Genomic DNA, 18,726 nt, shown 5'->3' on the forward strand with positions numbered 1-18,726 from the left:
TTTCTACAAGTTATCATAAGTGTAACAGAAAATCCTTTTATTGGCCGAGATTTTAACCCATAAATACTTACACAAAAGAAAAATTGTCAGTGAGCTTCCTGAAGACATCTGTTCAATGCGCCGATCAACTCGAAGCTTCAACATCCTCGTCACCCCGAGAAATCCACGGGCATCTGACTTTTTTCAGTGTCCGGGGTGGGGCATTTCAACCGGATATAGGTCCTTCAGGCGGAATACACGTGTTCCATCTTAAAATGTGAAAATGTTTGAAGGGAACGAGTTCACTTTCGCGAGCACATTGCTCAGAAGAAAAGGTCTCCAAGACAGTCACGGTCGCTAATTTTGCCTTTTACAAAAATAATTTTCCATCATAGCCGATGGGAGGGCAAGGGGAGGTGAGGTAAGGGGGGGGGGGAATTGGAACATGCCAATCTTCAAATTTTCAACTATCGGGTGGGGGCCGCCCGGCAGAGGACGCTGAAGCTTCGAATTGATCGACGCATAACCCCTGAAACCTTTTAGACTGACATGTGAGCCATGGAATATAGAATTAATAAAAGTTCGTTTGTGAGCTTTTGCCCAACAATAAAAAATAACAATTATTTTTTACAATAGACCTTTAATATCCAAAAAAGCAAACAAGTGTCTTAATATAGAGCCCAACAGGAAGAAGCGATATTTTGATGCAAATCAAAATATCTCAACTACTAATGAATCGGATCTGGTTTGGTGGACTTGTTGAGATAGCAATTCTTTGATCAGGGTATTATTAGTTGTTAGCGTGCTAAATATTACAATAAAAATATAGAGATATATGTTTGAAGGAGTTGATCTATGTTAGCCCAGTCCCTATATATATACATAAACATAAACATAAACCCCACAGCTATAAAAATGTACGTAAGCACAACACAACTAAAATCCAGGTTATTTTCTTGGCTTAAGTTAGATCTTAGGCCTTTTATCAAGAGGGGGCGTCCTAAACAGAATAATTATCACCCTGGACACAGCAGCAACGCTTCAATTAATACTTTCCTTGTGCAATAGTAGTAATTCGTTCAATTATGAGTTTTCTGTCTAAACCCTCTTAGATCTAAGATCTCAGTTTTAGCTGTTGACATTTTTCTTTGAAATAGTCCCCTTTCCACTTGGCTTTTTATCAATATTAAAAGAAGAAATAATTCATTGGTCACTCGTGACAGAGTTAAAATGTAAGGATTTGGCATCGTAACGGCGACATGCCACAATACTTAACAGTTTTTCTTTATAGACAGGTTGGTGGAATGATAGAATTTGTCTAATGAAGATCACGTTTGCTGACCCCAACCCAAATTTACCTTAAAAGCCCTCTCGACGTTGTACTCTTACGTTCTCTTACAAATTAAAACTCCATGTTTACATCCGACCAGCATACTGACACGTCTTGCAACAGAGGTCTAACCACGCCCTTGTGGAGCAGAGGTCAAATATTAGCACTGCTTGACACTGCTTGCTGGAGTACTTGTCTCTGAGACACACTGTCTCTAAAACAACATCTGAAAACAATCATTTTGTATTGACTAAACAAAACTTTCGGTATTTTTTCTCATATGATTGTCATGATTTGTTAGTTTTTTGACAAAAGATCGCTTTTAGAGGTTTTCGGTCATTACGTGTCCCTAAAGAGCAGACGCGTGTTCCCTCGGTCCTTCCGAAGTAGTGTTTTTAGTGGAACTACTGAACATCACTTGCCTCATTTGCATAGCACACAAAAAAAAATACGAAAAGAAAACAGTAAATCAGAACAAATCCTCATCTAAAAAAAGAACATGATCACCAACTGAAAAAGTTCTTGATTGTCAAGCAAATTCTTTTAATCTCTAGCTCCGGAAATGTATAGAGGCCAGTATGGAGAGTGTCCTTAGTGAGTTCACAGTTAAAAGATCTCGTATGATAAACTTTCTTTTTTGAGAAAGGGGTGGGGGGTGGGGAATTGTTTTACCTGTCATTACTATCATTAAAGAGGCCGAACAGTTTCCTTTTTATTTTGAAGAAGACTTGCAACTACGAAAGCGGTTTAACTATTGTTTCATAACTTAATAAATTAAAGTAATCATGACCAGTCTCGGTTAACTCTGCGAAATGTAGGGGAATATGACAAAGATCTTGAGATTTTTGTCCAATAAAGACGATTTTAATACGTGATGAATGGCTAACTAAGAATACCAACCTATTTTCTGGCATTCCTTGAGTTTGCACTGCCTTTGCGTTACTGGTTTAGAGCCTGCGCTGCATGTTTTACCGACTCGTCTTGTTAATCTGTGCAAACAAGTCAACGACCGTCTTTGAACTCCTGAACCACAGCCAGCGGAGCACTGACAAAAAAAGATAATAGTGATAGTAATAATGAAAAAGGAAAAGGGAGTCAGGAGATGGTTTCCTTAGTGAGGACTTTGTTCCAACAAAAAGAATCAAAGCTGGCACCCCTTTGTGCTGAATGACGTCTTCGAAGAAAAGAAGAAGCAAATATCATACGTCGTCAATAGGTGCATAAATCAGGTTGAGTGTACCGTACAGGTCGCACGGACTTTCAGAGGTGAACGTTGATCGATTACTAAACTTGCTCGTTAGTGATGCAAATAATTTGGATATATCAACAAAGTTAAAATGGTAAATTGGCCACCGTAATGATTACAAAAGCTGACGTTTCGAGCGTTAGCCCTTCGTCGGAGCGAATAGAGGAAGTGTGGGTTGTGTGTGCTTTTAAAGGCAGAAAATGGAGCTACGTTATTGGTGGGTGCATGGCAACGAGAAAAACATGAATAAATTAGTGGAATGAAAAGCGTTCATTGATCCCTGTGGGATTGAGACTGCCGGTTTGAAAGATGAGCTTTTGTTCAAGATTTTTACGGCTTTCCGTGCTACCTAAGTGCAAGGAAAGACCGCAGATTGCCATATGTTGCTTAGAATGATTAGGTAAATTAAAATGTCTAGCGACTGGTTTAGATGTGTCCTTGCCATTCCTTTCCACGTCTCGAAGGTGTTCTCGGAATCGGTCACCTAGTCTTCTGCCCGTTTCGCCGATGTATATCTTTTTGCAATAAGTGCAAGTTATGCAAATAGTTGAACGCAAGTGTAGATTTATCCAGCGGTAGACCCCGGTCACAAAGAAAATTGACCGTGAATTGTTTCCAACTTGCATTAGTTGCTGCTAATTTTAGGTAATTTATGGACTTTATATCAACAGAATAGATATGACTGTTCATTGCGTTCCATCTCTCATACTTGTAACTTGATAAATATTCCAGTCTTAGAGGTACTCACACTGCTCCATGGTCCAGTATTCCACTGATAGCATGATCCTCTGAAGCAGGATTTTCTGCTGAGCGGCTTTTTCCCGTGAGCACACTTTCCAGTGACTGGACAGCGTACATTCCTTACACGGTGTCCAACGCTGCAGAGACCATGGCACTGTGAGATGCCACAAAGGAAACAATCAATCAAAGTGTTCTATGCGCAAAAAAAAAAAATCAACCTTTCTGACATATTGGTAGTTTTTTAAACTCAGCTCATATCATTTTCAAAAGTACAAGGTTCCTTCCTATAGGAGAAGAATTGGGGTTCTTACTACTCATTTCAAAGTTCGTCCTCTGGGAATCAAGTCAAAATGATAGGAGGGTTTTTGGTTTACGCGCACTTTGTAAGTACATTTACTAAGAATAGCCGAACATTTTACATATTATATTGTTAGAGACGACAAAAAAACAGAAAGAAATTCCAATTCGTGAATATGGAGGAATATGTGGGCCGCAAGCTGGTTCATCACTCCACAGAGCCGAGTAAAATATCAATACTTACTTTCAGCTAAAAAACTTACATGAGACCATGGACCAACAACCCAATTCAAATGACACGCTTTCTTGATGCAGTTTTGGACCCCAGAAGGTTTATCGCTGGGACACAAATGACTAGGGCTCTCCACAGTGGTGCCATTTCTAGTTTGACGCATACATCGAACTGAGCGGTACTGTAGACCCTTTCCACATGTCTCAGAGCATGGTCTCCAGGGCGACACAGCCCACCTGCAATAGAAGAATTTTATCAGGGCTCTCGTCAAAGATTACTGTAGACCCTTTCCACATGTCTTAGAGCATGGTCTCCAGGGCGACACAGCCCACCTGTAATGGAAGAATTTTATCAGGGCTCTCGTCAAAGATTATCAGTAACAAAAGGGTCCTTTTTGTATCAACAGTTCAGAAGATCATGGACAACAGCTGTCTACGTCTATATGGCGACAAAAAGTGATTGAAATAACTTATTTCAATCACTTGCACCTCTCATTCAGGGGAAGTGTCCCTCTAAAAGGACTGCACCCGCAATCGAGCAAACCAGTATATGAGCTTTCTTGGAATTGACTCACCATGCTTAACATCTATCAGGTTGAAATCATCACACAGCAGGTAAAAGATATCTTCTTATTATCTAGTAGCATTTGCACTGAGGCAAACATTAGGACAAATTTCATTGACAATTATGCTCCAAAGTACAAAGTACAACTGTGATTAAAAATATCATTTTCAACTAACGATCTGGTCTTAACTGCACTATAATCATTCATTCCTTGTTTAGAGGACTACATATATATTTCCCCTAAGGTAAGTGATCCACGTCTATTGGTTCAGATATACTTATCAAGTAGTTTCCTGAATTAAAAATATTGATATAATTCTCATGCAGAGAGATAATTGTCCTTAAAAAACGCGAAAACGAGAAGAACCTAAATCAGTGGTGTCGTTACCATTGAGTCAATCAAATAAGTTTTTGCCCAAAGTCATTTACGGTTTGAATACAAAAAAAATAGTAAATTCAAATGAGGAGACGCATTTAGACCAGCACTGGGAACTGGCTTATGAGAGACAAAGAGACCTTATCTACTAGTTATTGAGTCCCCTCTTTCCACAACACAAACGGAGAAACTTATTGCGGAAATCCTTGCTATAATATGCATAGATTAGAGGATTTCCCAGTGAACTTAAAAACGTCGCAAATTCAACTGCCCAGTTAGCAAATAGGATGACGTGAAACGTAGACCTATCAAGAACTCATAGGATCTCAACATAGCGTGAATAACTGCAGGACCAAGAGAAAGGACATATCCAGGAACAGTTATTACGAGCACGCGTACTGCTTTAGACTTTGATTTCGCTGCAACTCTATGCATCATTCCATTGCTGCCCCGTTTGTGCAAGAAGATGGCGATTTACGCGTACAATGCAGTGATCAGAGCCAGTGGAAAAACAAATTCGAGAAGAGAATATAACGTGGTTGTAAACTGACCAAGCGTGTTTTCTGGGATGCTACAAAGCGCTATGTCAGTAGAGTTGTTAAATTCCATACTTTGGGCTTCAGGAATGCTTGGGAGAGGCACGCTTTCAACACTTATAACCAAGGGAAACGATGTCAATGTAGCGTACAACCAGACCATAGAGACTAGAGGAGCGCGGCTTTGCTTTGTTGATTTCAAAGGCTGGAAATGATGAACGATGTGCTGGTATCGATCGATAGCAATGGCAACCAGGCTGCCAAATGTGGTTGATCGCCTAGTCTCTGAGAAGAAAGATACCGACTTGCAAGGAATTTTCTCGATTCCAGACCTCGGAATGACAAAGTAAATAGTCAGCGGAAAGACAAGCAAACGATAAACCAACTCTGTTGCACACAGGTGAAGTATAAAGAAATTTGAAGCGTTTCTTTGGTAACACTTCCTTCTCACCATGATCACACAAATTCCGACGTTTAAAACGATTCCCAGAACTATCAAGAAGACACTCAAAAAGAGATAAATACTAAATAAATCCCCTGCTTCTACATACGAGCAACTGGTAAGTAACACAGAGACTCCCTGTTCACTTGACTCACTTCCGCTACCGTTTTGAGCTGTACCATGAAGAGTCTGCTCAACCTGACAGTCACAAAGCAAACGTATGAAAATTTAAAAATTCTGAAGGAACTTCTGAAACCAAGAATTCGAAACACAATAATTACTGTGGTGCTGCGTCGGTGAGAAGTATAACAAGATCACTTGGTTTTATCGGCTGAGTTGATAATGTAAATTCACCACCGTAAAGAGTTTCGAAGCACAAGTTTCGAGCGTTAGCCCTTCGTCAGAGCGAATATACGGGTTGTAGGTTGTGTGTGTGAGCTTGTTTATATACGGAAAATGGAACTAAGCTATTGAAGGGAACATGATAATGAGAAAAACAAGAATAAATTAGTTGAATGAAAAGCGTTCGTTCGTTGCAATGATAGAGACTTACAGAGTACATGTTGGTAAGCCGGCGGAAAGAATGAATTAGTTTTCTGTTTTTCCATGATTTAGGGGAGAGCAGACGTCCACCAATAGAATAATCTGTGAGACTAACATGCTTTGTTAGATTGCAATTTGTATAAAATATTTTGTATAAAAAGATGAAAGCCGCTTATGTCAAACAATAAGCAAAAACTAGAAAATGAAACTGACATTTCATAGCAAACCCTACCAATCAAATTGAAGGCCCGCGTTGTGACAAAATTCATCACTTTAATTAAAGAGATCACTTTTTATCTAATCAAGTTTGATTGTCTTACAGTTATACTTACTGAGAAGAAATGATGTAGGCTTCGATGGAGTAAATTTTATTAGACTCCCGTGTTTAATGTAAGTGAGACTTGCAGGACACTTCAGTGACTGACAAGACAGAATTAAGCATGGGAAAAATGTATATTCATGTACAAAGTAAAATCGTCGAGCCAGAAAAAAAATAAATTGTAAATACCATTATATCAAATGTTAGCAGTTCAGGTTTATACCCTTGAATTTAATTTAGGTGGTTGTAAGCTTGACTTTGGAAAAGCATATAATGAAAAGTTAATTTTTTTTTTACTGTGCACCATCTGATTGTCAAAGATTGTTTACTTTATATATTGTTCGTCAATACAATTTACAAATATTATTTAGGAAGTCATCATACAATGCATTTTTACTTTTTAAGCTAAGTGGCCTTGATCATATTAGCTGTTGCTCAAACATACGGCAGAAAGTCTCCTAACAAATGATGTTTTTCCTTCTGGACGGCTAGGTAATACGTATTATGGCATTTTTACCACATAATTTACTGTTACTAAGCAACAGTTACTTGGCACACTTGATAACATTAACGTTTGTTGAAACATTATTTTAAATAAACACAATTAGAAATATAGTATGTCCCTGCCTTGTAAAGTAAACATAGGCTCATGTTCAATTTAAAATGTTAATCTCAAGGTAGAAAAAAATGTATTTTAAAACACTTTATTAAACAAAAATCGTTTTGGCAAAAGCAGCTAGGGTTCGCTAGTTTTTAAACTAAACAAGAGAACTATCAAAAGGCCAAACTTAAATAATCATGGTAATGGTTTAAAATTTATAAAGACAAAATTCATTTCTTCGACTCCATTATTGTCATTAATTACAAAACTTTATCATGCAGCTAATGGAAACTGAAGTGATTCCCCTATTTCGCCTTTCCCAAAGGTAATAAAAATGCTAATATTACAGAGTCGTTGCTTAATGTCGAACATGTCCTACGTTTACTCAGCTTGCCCCTCAACATTTGACGAATCATACTATACATCTTAATGAAAAATCGCCTCTGCTTTACAGAATAACCATGACGACTGCCCTCGGTACCAGTTTTCTCTCAGACTTGTAGTAATTCACAAAATGCTTTGCAGCATATTTAACAGTTTATACAAATAGTCACAAAGGCTTACAGGAGGATTTTAGAACTAACACCTGGTTCGTAGTAAATGATATGCACTCTCTAATTGTGCTCCTTTTTAATTACCACTTGCCTTATCCCTGCAACTGAACCAAAACTCAAAAGAGTGATGTTTAGCTTCCCCTGCAAGCCGTTCACTGTCTCCCTAGTACTGCCACAGGCAAGGGAGATAACTAAAAAACGTAGGAAATAAATCTCTCCTCGCTTTGTACAACTAAGTACTTGAATGATGCTTATCTTAACCAGAAAGAAGTACCTATATAATGGATTTCATTAGGGCCAATTTTTCGCTTAAGCAACGCTCTTTCCTCACTATTGTTGTTTACATGGTACATAAATTGGTTAGTTCTTTTTATACCAAAAATCGAAATCAATTGGTTACTTGTTATTGTTTGAATTTACAAATATCACTGCATATGAAGCTATTTTTTGCTCTTTTTTTCGACGACAAACTTGGACGATTGCCTTTCGAAAATCTCCATTGTAGTACGAATAAATCAACGGATTCCCCAGTGAGCTTGAATAACTTGCAAAATCCACCAAAGCATTTAATAGAAACATGGTCCCAAATGGAGTTCCGTTAAAAATACCGTAAGATCTCGATACTGCCACAACAACACCAGGACCAAGAGAAAACATGTATCCACATACCGTTATTATTAACATTCGTATTGCTTTGGACGTAGATCTTACCGCCACTTTGTGCATCATTCCATTCTTACCTCTACAGTGCAGAAAGATTGCTATTTTTGTATACAATATGAATATCAAGGCCAGTGGAATAACAAATGCGATAATGAAATACAACGTGGTTGAGGATCGACCCAGCGAGTTTTGAGTGATGTCACACAGCTTCTTGCTAGCACAATCGGCGTCGCAGATCATACCTTTAGCCTCCGGAATTTTTAAAACTGGGACAGCTTTCACACTGACAACAAGTGGGATTGAAATAACGGTAGCATACACATAAACCATAGATAGAAGCCAACTGGGCTTTCTGTTTGATTTCAAGTTCTCCAAAGGATGGACAATGTTGCGATATCTATCAGCAGCAATGGCAGCCAGACTGACAAATATGGCCGATGCAGAGATGTGGGTAAAGAATGATACAACTTTACACTGAAAACTTTGAATTCCCGATGCTGGAACGGCGAAGTAAATTAGAATGGGAAAGATAACCAAGCGATATACCAGTTCAACTACTGACAAATGGGTAAGAAAGAGATTGGAACTGTTTCGCTTGTAGCGATTCCCACGTAGCATAACACAGCATATGATCGCGTTCACAATTATTCCCAACACAATGAGGAGTAAATTTAAAGACAGAGATACGGCGAAGACGTTTCTTGCCTCTTCGTACGAGCGAATCAGCAGTACCGTTGATCCCGGTTTCATGCTCAGATGCTTTGTTTGATTCCAATCCTTAGTTCCCATTGTATCCTCGTCCGCCATTACAAATAACTTGTGTTTCAACATCAAGCCAGTTAAAAAGTGGTGTGAAAATCTTTTCCAATTGATGAGCAGTTACCAGTTTTACAAAGATCCTTTAAATTTTCTTTTAGAGTAAGAGCTTATGAAATGATACCTGAGTGTTGTCTTTTCCGCTGAACGACTCATTGTTGTGTGTTTTTTTTAGTGTGTTGTACGCCAGCTTTGAACATTACATCTCCATAAGGTTTCATTAACATATAAATCAAACGCCATTAATAAGTGTCCGTACCTGTGCCTGATATGGCAAATATGCAAATCAGTCCTCTAAGTGCAGCAGATATAATTACATCCCGAACTTTTAATTTGTCATTAACTTGTTCATAAGCACGTTCCCATGGTTATCCACATGTTTTTGAACAATTTTCAATTACATCTAAAACTTGAAAGACATAGCGTACTTGGGGACCTCTAATCTATCAGATTTACCTGTAAAAGTCTATGGTTATACAGTCATATCAGTAGTTGCTATGAAACAATTCGTGTAAGTTAATTAAACCTTATAAATAAAGATTTGATAGATTGGTTTAATTGACTAGCGATATCGACCAACCAGTGAACCCCCTTAATCGACGGTGAGAACCACACCTAATGTTTTAGCTTACAATGAAAACTGCTTCCCTCTTCTGGCGAAATAATATCAATAATACACTATTTACGCTCATCTGAAATAGATGCCATCGATGAAGTTCTACGTTTTCCGAAATTAAATAATCCTAGGCCAACTTGTCATTGTTTCGTTCTCATGACGGTTGCAAAGCGCATGCAAAGCTTCACAAATTTAGAAACCTTTAATTCCACGGCTGGCATAGGGTCCAAGTCCTGCCAATGTTTAATTTATTGGCAATGTTTTCAACCCTTGCGATGTAGAACTAACCAACTGTTTAATAAAACTGTGCCAACCATTGCTGTCTTTCTCAAGAAAGAAAAGGATCCAAATGTGTTTAATTATTCATTTTTGAATTATCAAATGCCACCGTATAGGAGGCCACTTGTCTACCTTTACTTCTACAACAAAGCCGGACGATTTCCTTTCGAAAATCTCCGTTGTAATAAGAATAAATCAACGGGTTTACCAGTGAACTTGTCAAAGAGGCAAAATCGACCAGCCCATTAATTAGAAACATGATACCAAATGGAGTTTCGTTGAATAGTCCGTAAGATCTCAGCATTGCCACAACAACATAAGGACCAAGAGACAGCACATACCCAAATACAGTTATTATGAGCATTCGTACTGCTTTGGACTTTGACCTTGCCTTTACTTTGTGCATCATTCCATTCTTGCCTCTACGATGAAGAAAGATGGCTACTTTGGTGTAAAACCAGATAATAACGGCCAGTGGAATACCAAATCCAAGAAGAAAATACAACGTAGTTGAAGATCGACCCAGCGAGTTTTCAGGAGTATCACACAGCATATTGTTGGCACAATCGTCGCAATTCATACCTCGAGCTTCGGGGATCTTTACAACCGGAACAGCTCTCTCGCTGACAACAATTGGAATTGACACGCTTGCAGCATACACCCAAACAGCACAAATGCGCAGAGTGGGCTTTCGTTTTGATTTTAAGTTCTTGAGTGGATGGAGAATGCTGTGATATCTATCTGCAGCGATGGCAACCAGACTGACGAAAATGGCTGATGCAGAGGTTCTTGAAAAGAATGATACAACTTTACAATGAAAACTCTGTATTCTTGATGATGGAACAGCAAGGTAAATAAGTAAGGGAAAGATAAGCAAGCGATATACTAGTTCCACCATGGACAAATGCGTGATAAATAGATTGGAACTGTTTCGTTTGTACCGTTTCCCACGAATCATGATGTAGCATACGAACGCGTTGACAAAAAACGCCAACACAATGAGGAGTAAATTGATAGACAGAGAAAGAGCGAAGAGGTTTCGTGCTTCTCTGTACGAGCGGATTAACAACAATGTTGATCCAGGACGGGTTTGGGTCCCTGTATCAACCGAGACATTCTGGTTCATCGCAGCTCCCGAAGCCATTTTGGAAGAGTTTCGTTTTAAATTCAAGCCAGCTGAAACTCTTTATAAAAACCTTTTCCAATATGTGGATATTTTTCCAGAGAGATCTTTCAAATTCGTGGCTTTTTCACAACTTCACCCTCCCAGTACTACTGCATAAGCAGGAATTCAATTTTCCGTTCGGCGTGACGTGAAAACTTGGAACACTATATGTCCTTGGCAAGATGAAGTTTTGACATAGAAAACAAATATCAATAGTACTCAGTGTCTGCAACCTGTTATGAGACATGTACCGATCAGCCTTCTCTGTGGGAAGATTTTGCTATAGCCAGCCGCATTGCTAATGATACCCAAAGGCGCGTCATTGCCGGCGGTTATATATACACATAATGTACGAGTCTTGATTAGGTTTCAAACACATCATAACAATTTTTGAACATGTTAAGGACGTACCTTTTTGCATAAGGTACATTGTTAGAAATCATTCAAGCCTAAAGAACACTTAAGTGTTTCGGAAAATGTAAAAAAGAGCAAACAAAAAAAACACAAAAAAAATTTTAAAAAATACATAAAAAAGATGAGGACTTTCGTTTGCGACCTTTTATGGACTTTTGATTGTCATTCCCAGTAGAAAAAGGTGACGAGTATTTTAGAATTGCTTTCCTTTAAATTTACAAATGTATCCTTGATCACTATATAAACAAAAGAAAAAGAAACGAAAAATTACTTGCTCTCAGCGAGTTTTTATGGGTTTGGATTATTATCTCTAGTATGATTACGAGTAGTTTTAAAACTGCTTTTCTTTAAATTCTGAAATGTCTCAAATGTGAAACCAATTTTCCCCTTCCCAACGAGAAAGGTTGCATGATATGTTCCACATTATTACTCACTACACCTTCCTCGGCCATTATGCATCAGTTTTATTATTAGTTCACGCCATCTGAAACATGGCCAGAAAATCTTTTCCAATTTTTGGATAGTTTCCATTTTAAAGGAAATTCCTTACAAATTTTTTAACTAGAAAAGCTGAAAAAATCCTGAAAAGGTGTGCGATTCATTGCTGGGTTATACACCGACTTTTATCGCTATTTCTTGGTAGGATGAAACTTCGTAAGCATATAGATCAACTGTAACTGACAGTTGTCTGAAAATGTCGTAATGGAAATATGCTAATTGGTCTTAAAGAGACAAGATATCCTTAACACTCGCAATGATAAAAAATTTATAACGATAGGCCTTGACACTTTTTTCGTGGTTATCTACTTATATCACAACATAATGGCTGAGTCGTATGTTTAAGAGTACCATTTTTTAGGTACATTTTCAGTTGTTTTTTTTTTTTTTGCATGTAAAAAGGTGTACGCCTCCCTCAATGATTCACTGCTGGGTTATACGTGTGTCGTACGCCAACTTTTAGCGCTGTTTCGTGGTAGGATGAGAGTTCGTTCTCCCATAAATCAGCTGTCACTAATGCATGTCTGAAAATTTTAATGGAAATATGATAATTGATCTTAAAATGAGTACATATCGTCAAAACTCGCAACGATCACGTTGAAAGAATTTTTATTGATAAGGCTTAATTGACATTTTTGTGTTTATCTACGTATATCACAACATGATGGCTACTTTGCATATTTACGACTATTATGAAGGTTTCTTTAAACGTGTAAAAAAAAATAATAACAATACACGTTTTAAGTTTAAAGTATCGGTGTCACGAGATCTGAATTAAAACTTACTGACTTGAAAGATTCACATCAACTGAGGATGTTGAACGATATCGAGTTGTATCGCAATTCTCATTTGTTTGTTTGTTTTCTGTCTCTTTTTTCCTCCAACAATTCCCGCATAAGCACCAATTTCGCATGATCGAATGTGGTGTTTAATGAATCTTGCTTCCCGTAAAAGCGTTTAACCGGGGAAGGCTTTCAATGAGGTTAAATTTCGGAACTTTGACATGCAAAAAAGAAAGGAGTAGCCACTTCAAGTGTGCGCTCATATGTTCCATCTTTGCGGCCTTTTCAATAGCTTTTTACATTCACCTAAGTAAACTAGTACTGCGTGTATTTTATGGGCCGCGTTTTTTATCCTCCTCTCTTCTCCCCTACGACAAAGGGGGAAAAACACTAGCGAAAAGCAAAGAAATATTTAATAAAGAATTTTCATTTATATTTCCGCTGTACAGATGCTAGTAAAAATTAGTTTTCCAATCCTTAATTGCTTCTCTTCCATTGTAGTACACTGATTTTAACTCTAAAAAAGACCAAATCCGTATCGAATCATTTTGCACTCTCATCGGGGATGAATAATCATTCCGCAGGTGCTAACGGCTTTTAATCTCTTCTAAAGAAATATCAACACTCGACTTCCATCATCCTTCGAAACACAAAAACTTCAGTTAACAACCAAGAGCATAGAGCATTAACGTGAAATATGGAAATAATGTAATATAGTGTCAAGAGGGTTTAGCAGGCCATTCGCCCGTCATGTAAGTCGACCTGGCCGGATTACAAAGCTAAGCCTAAAATTGACATAAACATAAACGAAACCTGCATTTGAACAATCGATGTAATTCATTGTGACAGCGCTTTGAGTAATTTCTTACTAAGGTCGATCTAAAAACCTATTATTCAACGGAGAAACATACCTAAAAACGATATTTTGATTAAACACGCACTTTTCTGATAAACATACATTTTCATTTTGTTTTCTATTGTGTTCATGACTGCTACTATGTTATTTCAAATTGAAGACGACTGAAAAACTGGCGAAACATCATGGGTTCTCTTTAAATAACAAATGCTGAGTCGATAAATAAAGATATAAAGTCTGTTCCTTTACAGATCCTATGTACGTGCGATAATCGAGTGATGGCAAAGTAAAGCAAGAGATTTCGTGCATGTGAAACTAAAACGGTACACCACCAAGAGAACATCATCTCTCGATTTCAATTGGCAGAGTCAAAATAACCAAAATTATCAAATTAGTCAATCCAGAATAAAGACAAGCATATCATCTATTTGTCTTTGTTTTCTGTTTTGTCTGACGAGATGGCACGAGTTTAATTTACAGGCTCAGGGTGGTCCTACTATCAATGGGAGCCGTCAGCTTAGTTACATGAAATAAATGTTCTATGACAGTTGTATCAAATTGATTTTTACAGATACATGATATTGAAAAACTTTAACTCAAACTTAATGCTTTTACAATACATCATCATCTAGAAAATGTATTAAAGCAACACATCCGTTGTAATAAAAAGATATCTTTGCGATTTCCGTTCTGGCAGCAGTTATATGAATCAGATTACTTTGTCCAGTTACGATCGTGTGAATCATATCGTTAAAAGTAAAACAATTCTTTAAAAAAGCGAAGTTGACATTAAATTGCATTTTTTCTACAGATGATCTTTGGGGTACTTTGCAGAAATGGCCAGTCTCTTGGTTGCAAGAGCGCTACCCACACAAAACAGTTTCAGTATCTCTTTTCTAAAGTCACCATTGTAATACGCATAAATGATCGGGTTCCAAAGTGAACTTAACAATGTCTCAAACTCTATTACCCAAGTGACTGTTAATATGCCAGAAAAGGACATATCGTTAACGGAGCCATAAGACCTCAGCAAATTAAGCACAGCCGAGGGGCCAAGAGAAAGTATATACCCTAATGAGGTTATAGCGAGCATGCGTACAGCTTTGAACTTTGATCGAGCCGCAACTTTGTGCAAAACCCTATTCTTGCTCCTTTGATGTAAGAAAACCGAAATTTTTGTGTACAATGTAACAATAACGATAAGTGGAACAAGAAAAGAAAAAAATAGGTACACTGCTGTGGACAGGCGACCCATTGCAGTTTGAGGAATATCGCAAATCTTCTCCCCAGAACAATCTTGGCAATCAAAACTCCGGGCTCCTGGAGTCTTGTTGATGGAAAGACTTTTGACACTGAGCACAATGGGTATTGATATGACTGTAGCGTACATCCAGACCGAAAGAACGAGTTGACAATATATCTTTCTCTTATATTTCCTCGTCCAAGCTTTCATCGGATGAACGATGTTTTCGTGTCTGTCCTTTGCGATGGCAACTAAATTTACAAACGTAGCGGAAATGAAGACCGTTGAAGCGAAGGTCAGCGCTTTACAATATTGTCGACAATGGTTGCTGGAACGAGAAAGTAAATAACGAGAGGGAAGACGAAAAGGCGATAAATCAGTTCTGTCACTGACAAATGCAGGATGAAGAAGTTAGAGATGTTCCTCTTGTAGCGTTTGCCACGAAGCATAATGAAGCAAATAACTCCGTTCACACAGATTCCCAACACAATCAAGAGCATGGCCAATGATAGTATTGCGGAAAAAGAGATCACCGATTCCTTTCGTGAATGAATAAGAAGAATGATTTTACCACTTTTCGAAAACAGAGAAAAATTCGAGTTTTCTTTGTCAGTTACATTTAAAAATGGCTCCGTAGTTGTTTTTACCATTGTTGAGTCGGTGTACATCTGTACTTTGCCCTCGATCGTTTCGCTCTTTCTGCTAAAAACTGATGGAAAATTATGTTTTCGGAAGTAACTTTTAATAACTTTGACATTTTTTTTAAGATGAGGCATTCACTTTACTATTCTCGTTTCCTTGACAGGTTTCCTGCTCAATGATGGGCATTAAAACTGATTAAAAATCCTGCGAGCATGCAAATTCTAAATCGTTATCATTTTGCAATCGTTCAGAAGATATCTTCGGTCTGAAAAAATTGCAAAGTCATAACTGCGATAATTTTGCACAATCTAAGGCTATAACTCAGTAGAAGGTGAATGAAACCCGAGTCGAACAGACAAATTAGAAAAAGAGTCCATATCGGAGAACAATTTATCAGTGCACACTAAAATGAAACCTTCAAAATCGATTGTCTAGGAATTTTCATTTGGTTCCACTTCAAAGTTCATTGCGAAGTTTGCGCGGCGACCTTTCATTTTCTTATGCAATATAGAAAACTTTCATGAAAAGTATTTACCTAAGGAAGGATACCCGTCAGTAAACTTACTTCATTTCCGTTAATGGTCTTAATTTCGTTTCTGTGTAATGAGAAATATGATAATTTTTGACCTCGCACTTGGAGAAAAGAAAGACTTTATTAGTAATGTCAAGCGCACGGGACAAAGAAAAAAAATTCAGTTTACATAAGGAATCGAACAACAGCTACTCGGATTCCAGGTTCCACGTTCACGACAAGAAAAACCCTTTTTGAATTACATTTCTTTTGAAACTCCATGTCTTAAATGCAGTGGGATGATCTTTTGGTTGGTGACGTCTCACTTCATTGCAAAGAACATAAATTTGGGCAGTATCATATATTAAAAAGGCTAGGGAAGCATCTTCGTCGATGCTTGCCTAGGGAAAAATGAGTCAAACACACTCGAAGAAGATGAAAGTTTTCAAATCTGTTTGAATTATATGAAAACTACGAGGCGAACAAAGTCTTTATTATACCAACGGATGGTTGATTACTTAATGAAATGATTCGTAACGAAGCAATTTAAGCCTTTTTTATCTGCAGTTTTCTGGAGGGATTTTTATTAGCCTACGGACAAACGAAAGCCAACGATCCTTAATCTGCGTTAGTTTAATTAACTGCTGACCCCTACAAAATGACTTTAAAAATTCCCTCCTTTAACAGGCTTCAAAATTTAATTTATTTTTTTTTCTTTTCGGGGAATGGAAAGAAGCCTTTTCTTTCTTCAAGAAAGCTCTCACTGGTTTTATCTCCAGAGGGAGTTCATAACTTTTAATTCTAAAGTCGCTGCTGTGGTGTGAATGACTATCGTAGTTTCTGATATTAGGCGGTGTCAACCCCTGCAGCAGATGCGTTATTTTGCGCGATATATGAAAAACACTGTACGCACCATATTGGACACTGATGGACATTGCAGACTCGTTCTTCTTGCCGTGGTTTCGTTGCTCCTTTGCAGAAGACGTCGTCGACCATGGATATATTTCCACGATAAAAGCGAATGCATTTTACGCGCAAACTCTTCCTGATCCCTGTAATAGTAAAAAAAAAAAGATTAAAGTTCTGAAAAAATTTACGAAGAACTGAAAGTCAACCTTGAACTTTTAAATGACAGCATCACAGTATTAGACTGACAATTTCAATGCGTAGGGTGTGATACAAATCCCCCCACAGTTTATAGCAAATGAGTTATGAAGTGCAGCTATGGAATGTACTCCATTCTCACACTAACCGGCATGATTCTAAAAGACCATGAGTACCAAAGGAATGTCTTCACAATCAAGTCCCAAATTTGCCTCTCTTCAACAGTAAAGCCCAGACGAATTTCAATGAAGGATGCTATTATTAGGTTGTAATATCCCCATAGAAATCGATATTTTTCGATAGAGTTCTTCAAATAATGTCAGTTTAATGTAACATAGTATAAGCTTACTTTTGAATTTTTGCGGATAAGTTCATCGTTTTGGTGTGTTAGAGTTCAGTTTCGTACTATACTCTCGAAATTTCTGGTGAAAACGATTTTCAAAGTGAGCAAGTTGTTCAACTTAGCGTTTTCAGTTACTGGTCAGTGCCGTGATAAAACCTAAAAGAGAAAAAATGATTTCCATTCTTTTGCCTTACCTCCTCCACAGTGCACGTTACACTTTCCCCAGCCTCCATGCACCCATCCATACGAGGCGTCGAACAGTAAACGGTGTTTCTTTGCGTCGTCCTTGTCCCTTTTGCTATCATGGAGGGGTACTGCATATCGATACTCCACTCCAAGGTTAAATCCATAATACAAAACCTGAGAAACACCAAACGTTTTGGCTCGTTCTGTATGAATTTCAGAGTATTTACTGTTTCTTATAAAAGAAACAGTTTGAAATTTTTTGAGAAAAAAGAATTATGCAAGAGGCATAAAAGCTAACAAACTGAATCACCCTTAATATTTTTATTTTATGTTATGTTTAAGTCACACGTGTTTTTTGAGATTCCGGAAGGATCTTACAAAATGTGCTGGGACATTTGTCAACGGACAATAGCTGTTGAAAGTTGCAAACAGTTTCTCCTAATGAAAGGCTTTAGGAAAACTGCGAGAGGAGCATTGTATTCATGATCCTTCAAACATTTGTACGCTTGGAACTAAAACTTTACTGGCTAGTGAATTTCTTAGTTTAGCTAGAGCACATTTTGTCATGCAATCGCGTGTGAACCAAAACACTCAGTGGATTATAAGTAACATTATTCCCAGTAGAACAGATACCTTGAGTCTGAAAATATTTTTTCTAGGATTCTCTTTGGAACATTGTGAGTATGGAACACCCAGTCTCTAATATTCCTCATATCTTGTATACTCAAAATAGCTAGACAAAATCACTGTTTTTGTTCAGTTAAAACACCATTAAAACAGTGCGTACCAAACAAACAGGTACATTTTGTTACTTTTTTAAATCGTCGGCGGGAACTTCCCCGTTCTAA

General features: G+C 37.7%; 3 protein-coding genes and 2 pseudogenes across 4 annotated transcripts; all 5 read right to left on the minus strand.

The window, feature by feature from the left end:
- Window positions 1–16: 16 nt before the first annotated feature.
- On the minus strand, window positions 17–18,591 carry LOC148732185 (A disintegrin and metalloproteinase with thrombospondin motifs 17-like). The gene is made up of 7 exons (XM_088756847.1): window positions 18,512–18,591; window positions 17,887–18,110; window positions 17,159–17,297; window positions 3,857–4,061; window positions 3,304–3,450; window positions 2,210–2,354; window positions 17–1,535 (listed from the first exon to the last, which is right to left on the minus strand). Exons 1-7 carry the CDS (start codon window positions 18,589–18,591, stop codon window positions 1,396–1,398), a joined length of 1,080 nt encoding a protein of 359 aa, XP_088612973.1. The 3' UTR covers window positions 17–1,395.
- LOC148732186 (galanin receptor type 1-like) lies at window positions 4,057–11,278 on the minus strand. 2 transcript variants are annotated; one of them, XM_088757645.1, is made up of 2 exons: window positions 10,476–11,268; window positions 4,057–4,157 (listed from the first exon to the last, which is right to left on the minus strand). In XM_088757645.1, the coding sequence occupies exons 1-2, from the start codon at window positions 11,258–11,260 to the stop codon at window positions 4,100–4,102; spliced, it is 843 nt and encodes a 280-aa protein (XP_088613771.1). In that variant the 5' UTR covers window positions 11,261–11,268; the 3' UTR covers window positions 4,057–4,099. The 2 variants fall into 2 exon arrangements, with proteins under 2 accessions (XP_088613771.1, XP_088613770.1); XM_088757644.1 differs by lacking the exon at window positions 4,057–4,157 and having other exon boundaries at window positions 9,861–11,278.
- Window positions 4,151–5,968, minus strand: LOC148732187 (neuropeptide FF receptor 2-like; annotated as a pseudogene).
- On the minus strand, window positions 6,634–10,146 carry LOC148732188 (galanin receptor type 1-like). The gene has a single exon (XM_088757641.1). The coding sequence runs from the start codon at window positions 9,252–9,254 to the stop codon at window positions 8,157–8,159; it is 1,098 nt and encodes a 365-aa protein (XP_088613767.1). The 5' UTR covers window positions 9,255–10,146; the 3' UTR covers window positions 6,634–8,156.
- On the minus strand, window positions 12,810–15,961 carry LOC148732189 (neuropeptide FF receptor 2-like; annotated as a pseudogene).
- Window positions 18,592–18,726: the final 135 nt, after the last annotated feature.

The sequence above is a fragment of the Stylophora pistillata genome, chromosome 4 (genome assembly GCF_964205215.1).
Source record: "Stylophora pistillata chromosome 4, jaStyPist1.2, whole genome shotgun sequence".
In the NCBI taxonomy this organism is placed as follows: domain Eukaryota; kingdom Metazoa; phylum Cnidaria; class Anthozoa; order Scleractinia; family Pocilloporidae; genus Stylophora; species Stylophora pistillata.

Coding starts and splice junctions, on each gene's coding strand:
- LOC148732185 (XM_088756847.1), bottom strand. CDS start 18,591: ATGAGGAATATTAGAGACTGGGTGTTCCATACTCACAATGTTCCAAAG. Junction 18,111..18,511: donor AAAATATTTTCAGACTCAAG/GTATCTGTTCTA, acceptor TTCTTTTATAAG/AAACAGTAAATACTCTGAAA. Junction 4,062..17,158: donor GTCCATCAGTGTCCAATATG/GTGCGTACAGTG, acceptor CTTCTATTGCAG/GTGGGCTGTGTCGCCCTGGA.
- LOC148732188 (XM_088757641.1), bottom strand. CDS start 9,254: ATGTTGAAACACAAGTTATTTGTAATGGCGGACGAGGATACAATGGGA.
- LOC148732186 (XM_088757644.1), bottom strand. CDS start 11,278: ATGGCTTCGGGAGCTGCGATGAACCAGAATGTCTCGGTTGATACAGGG.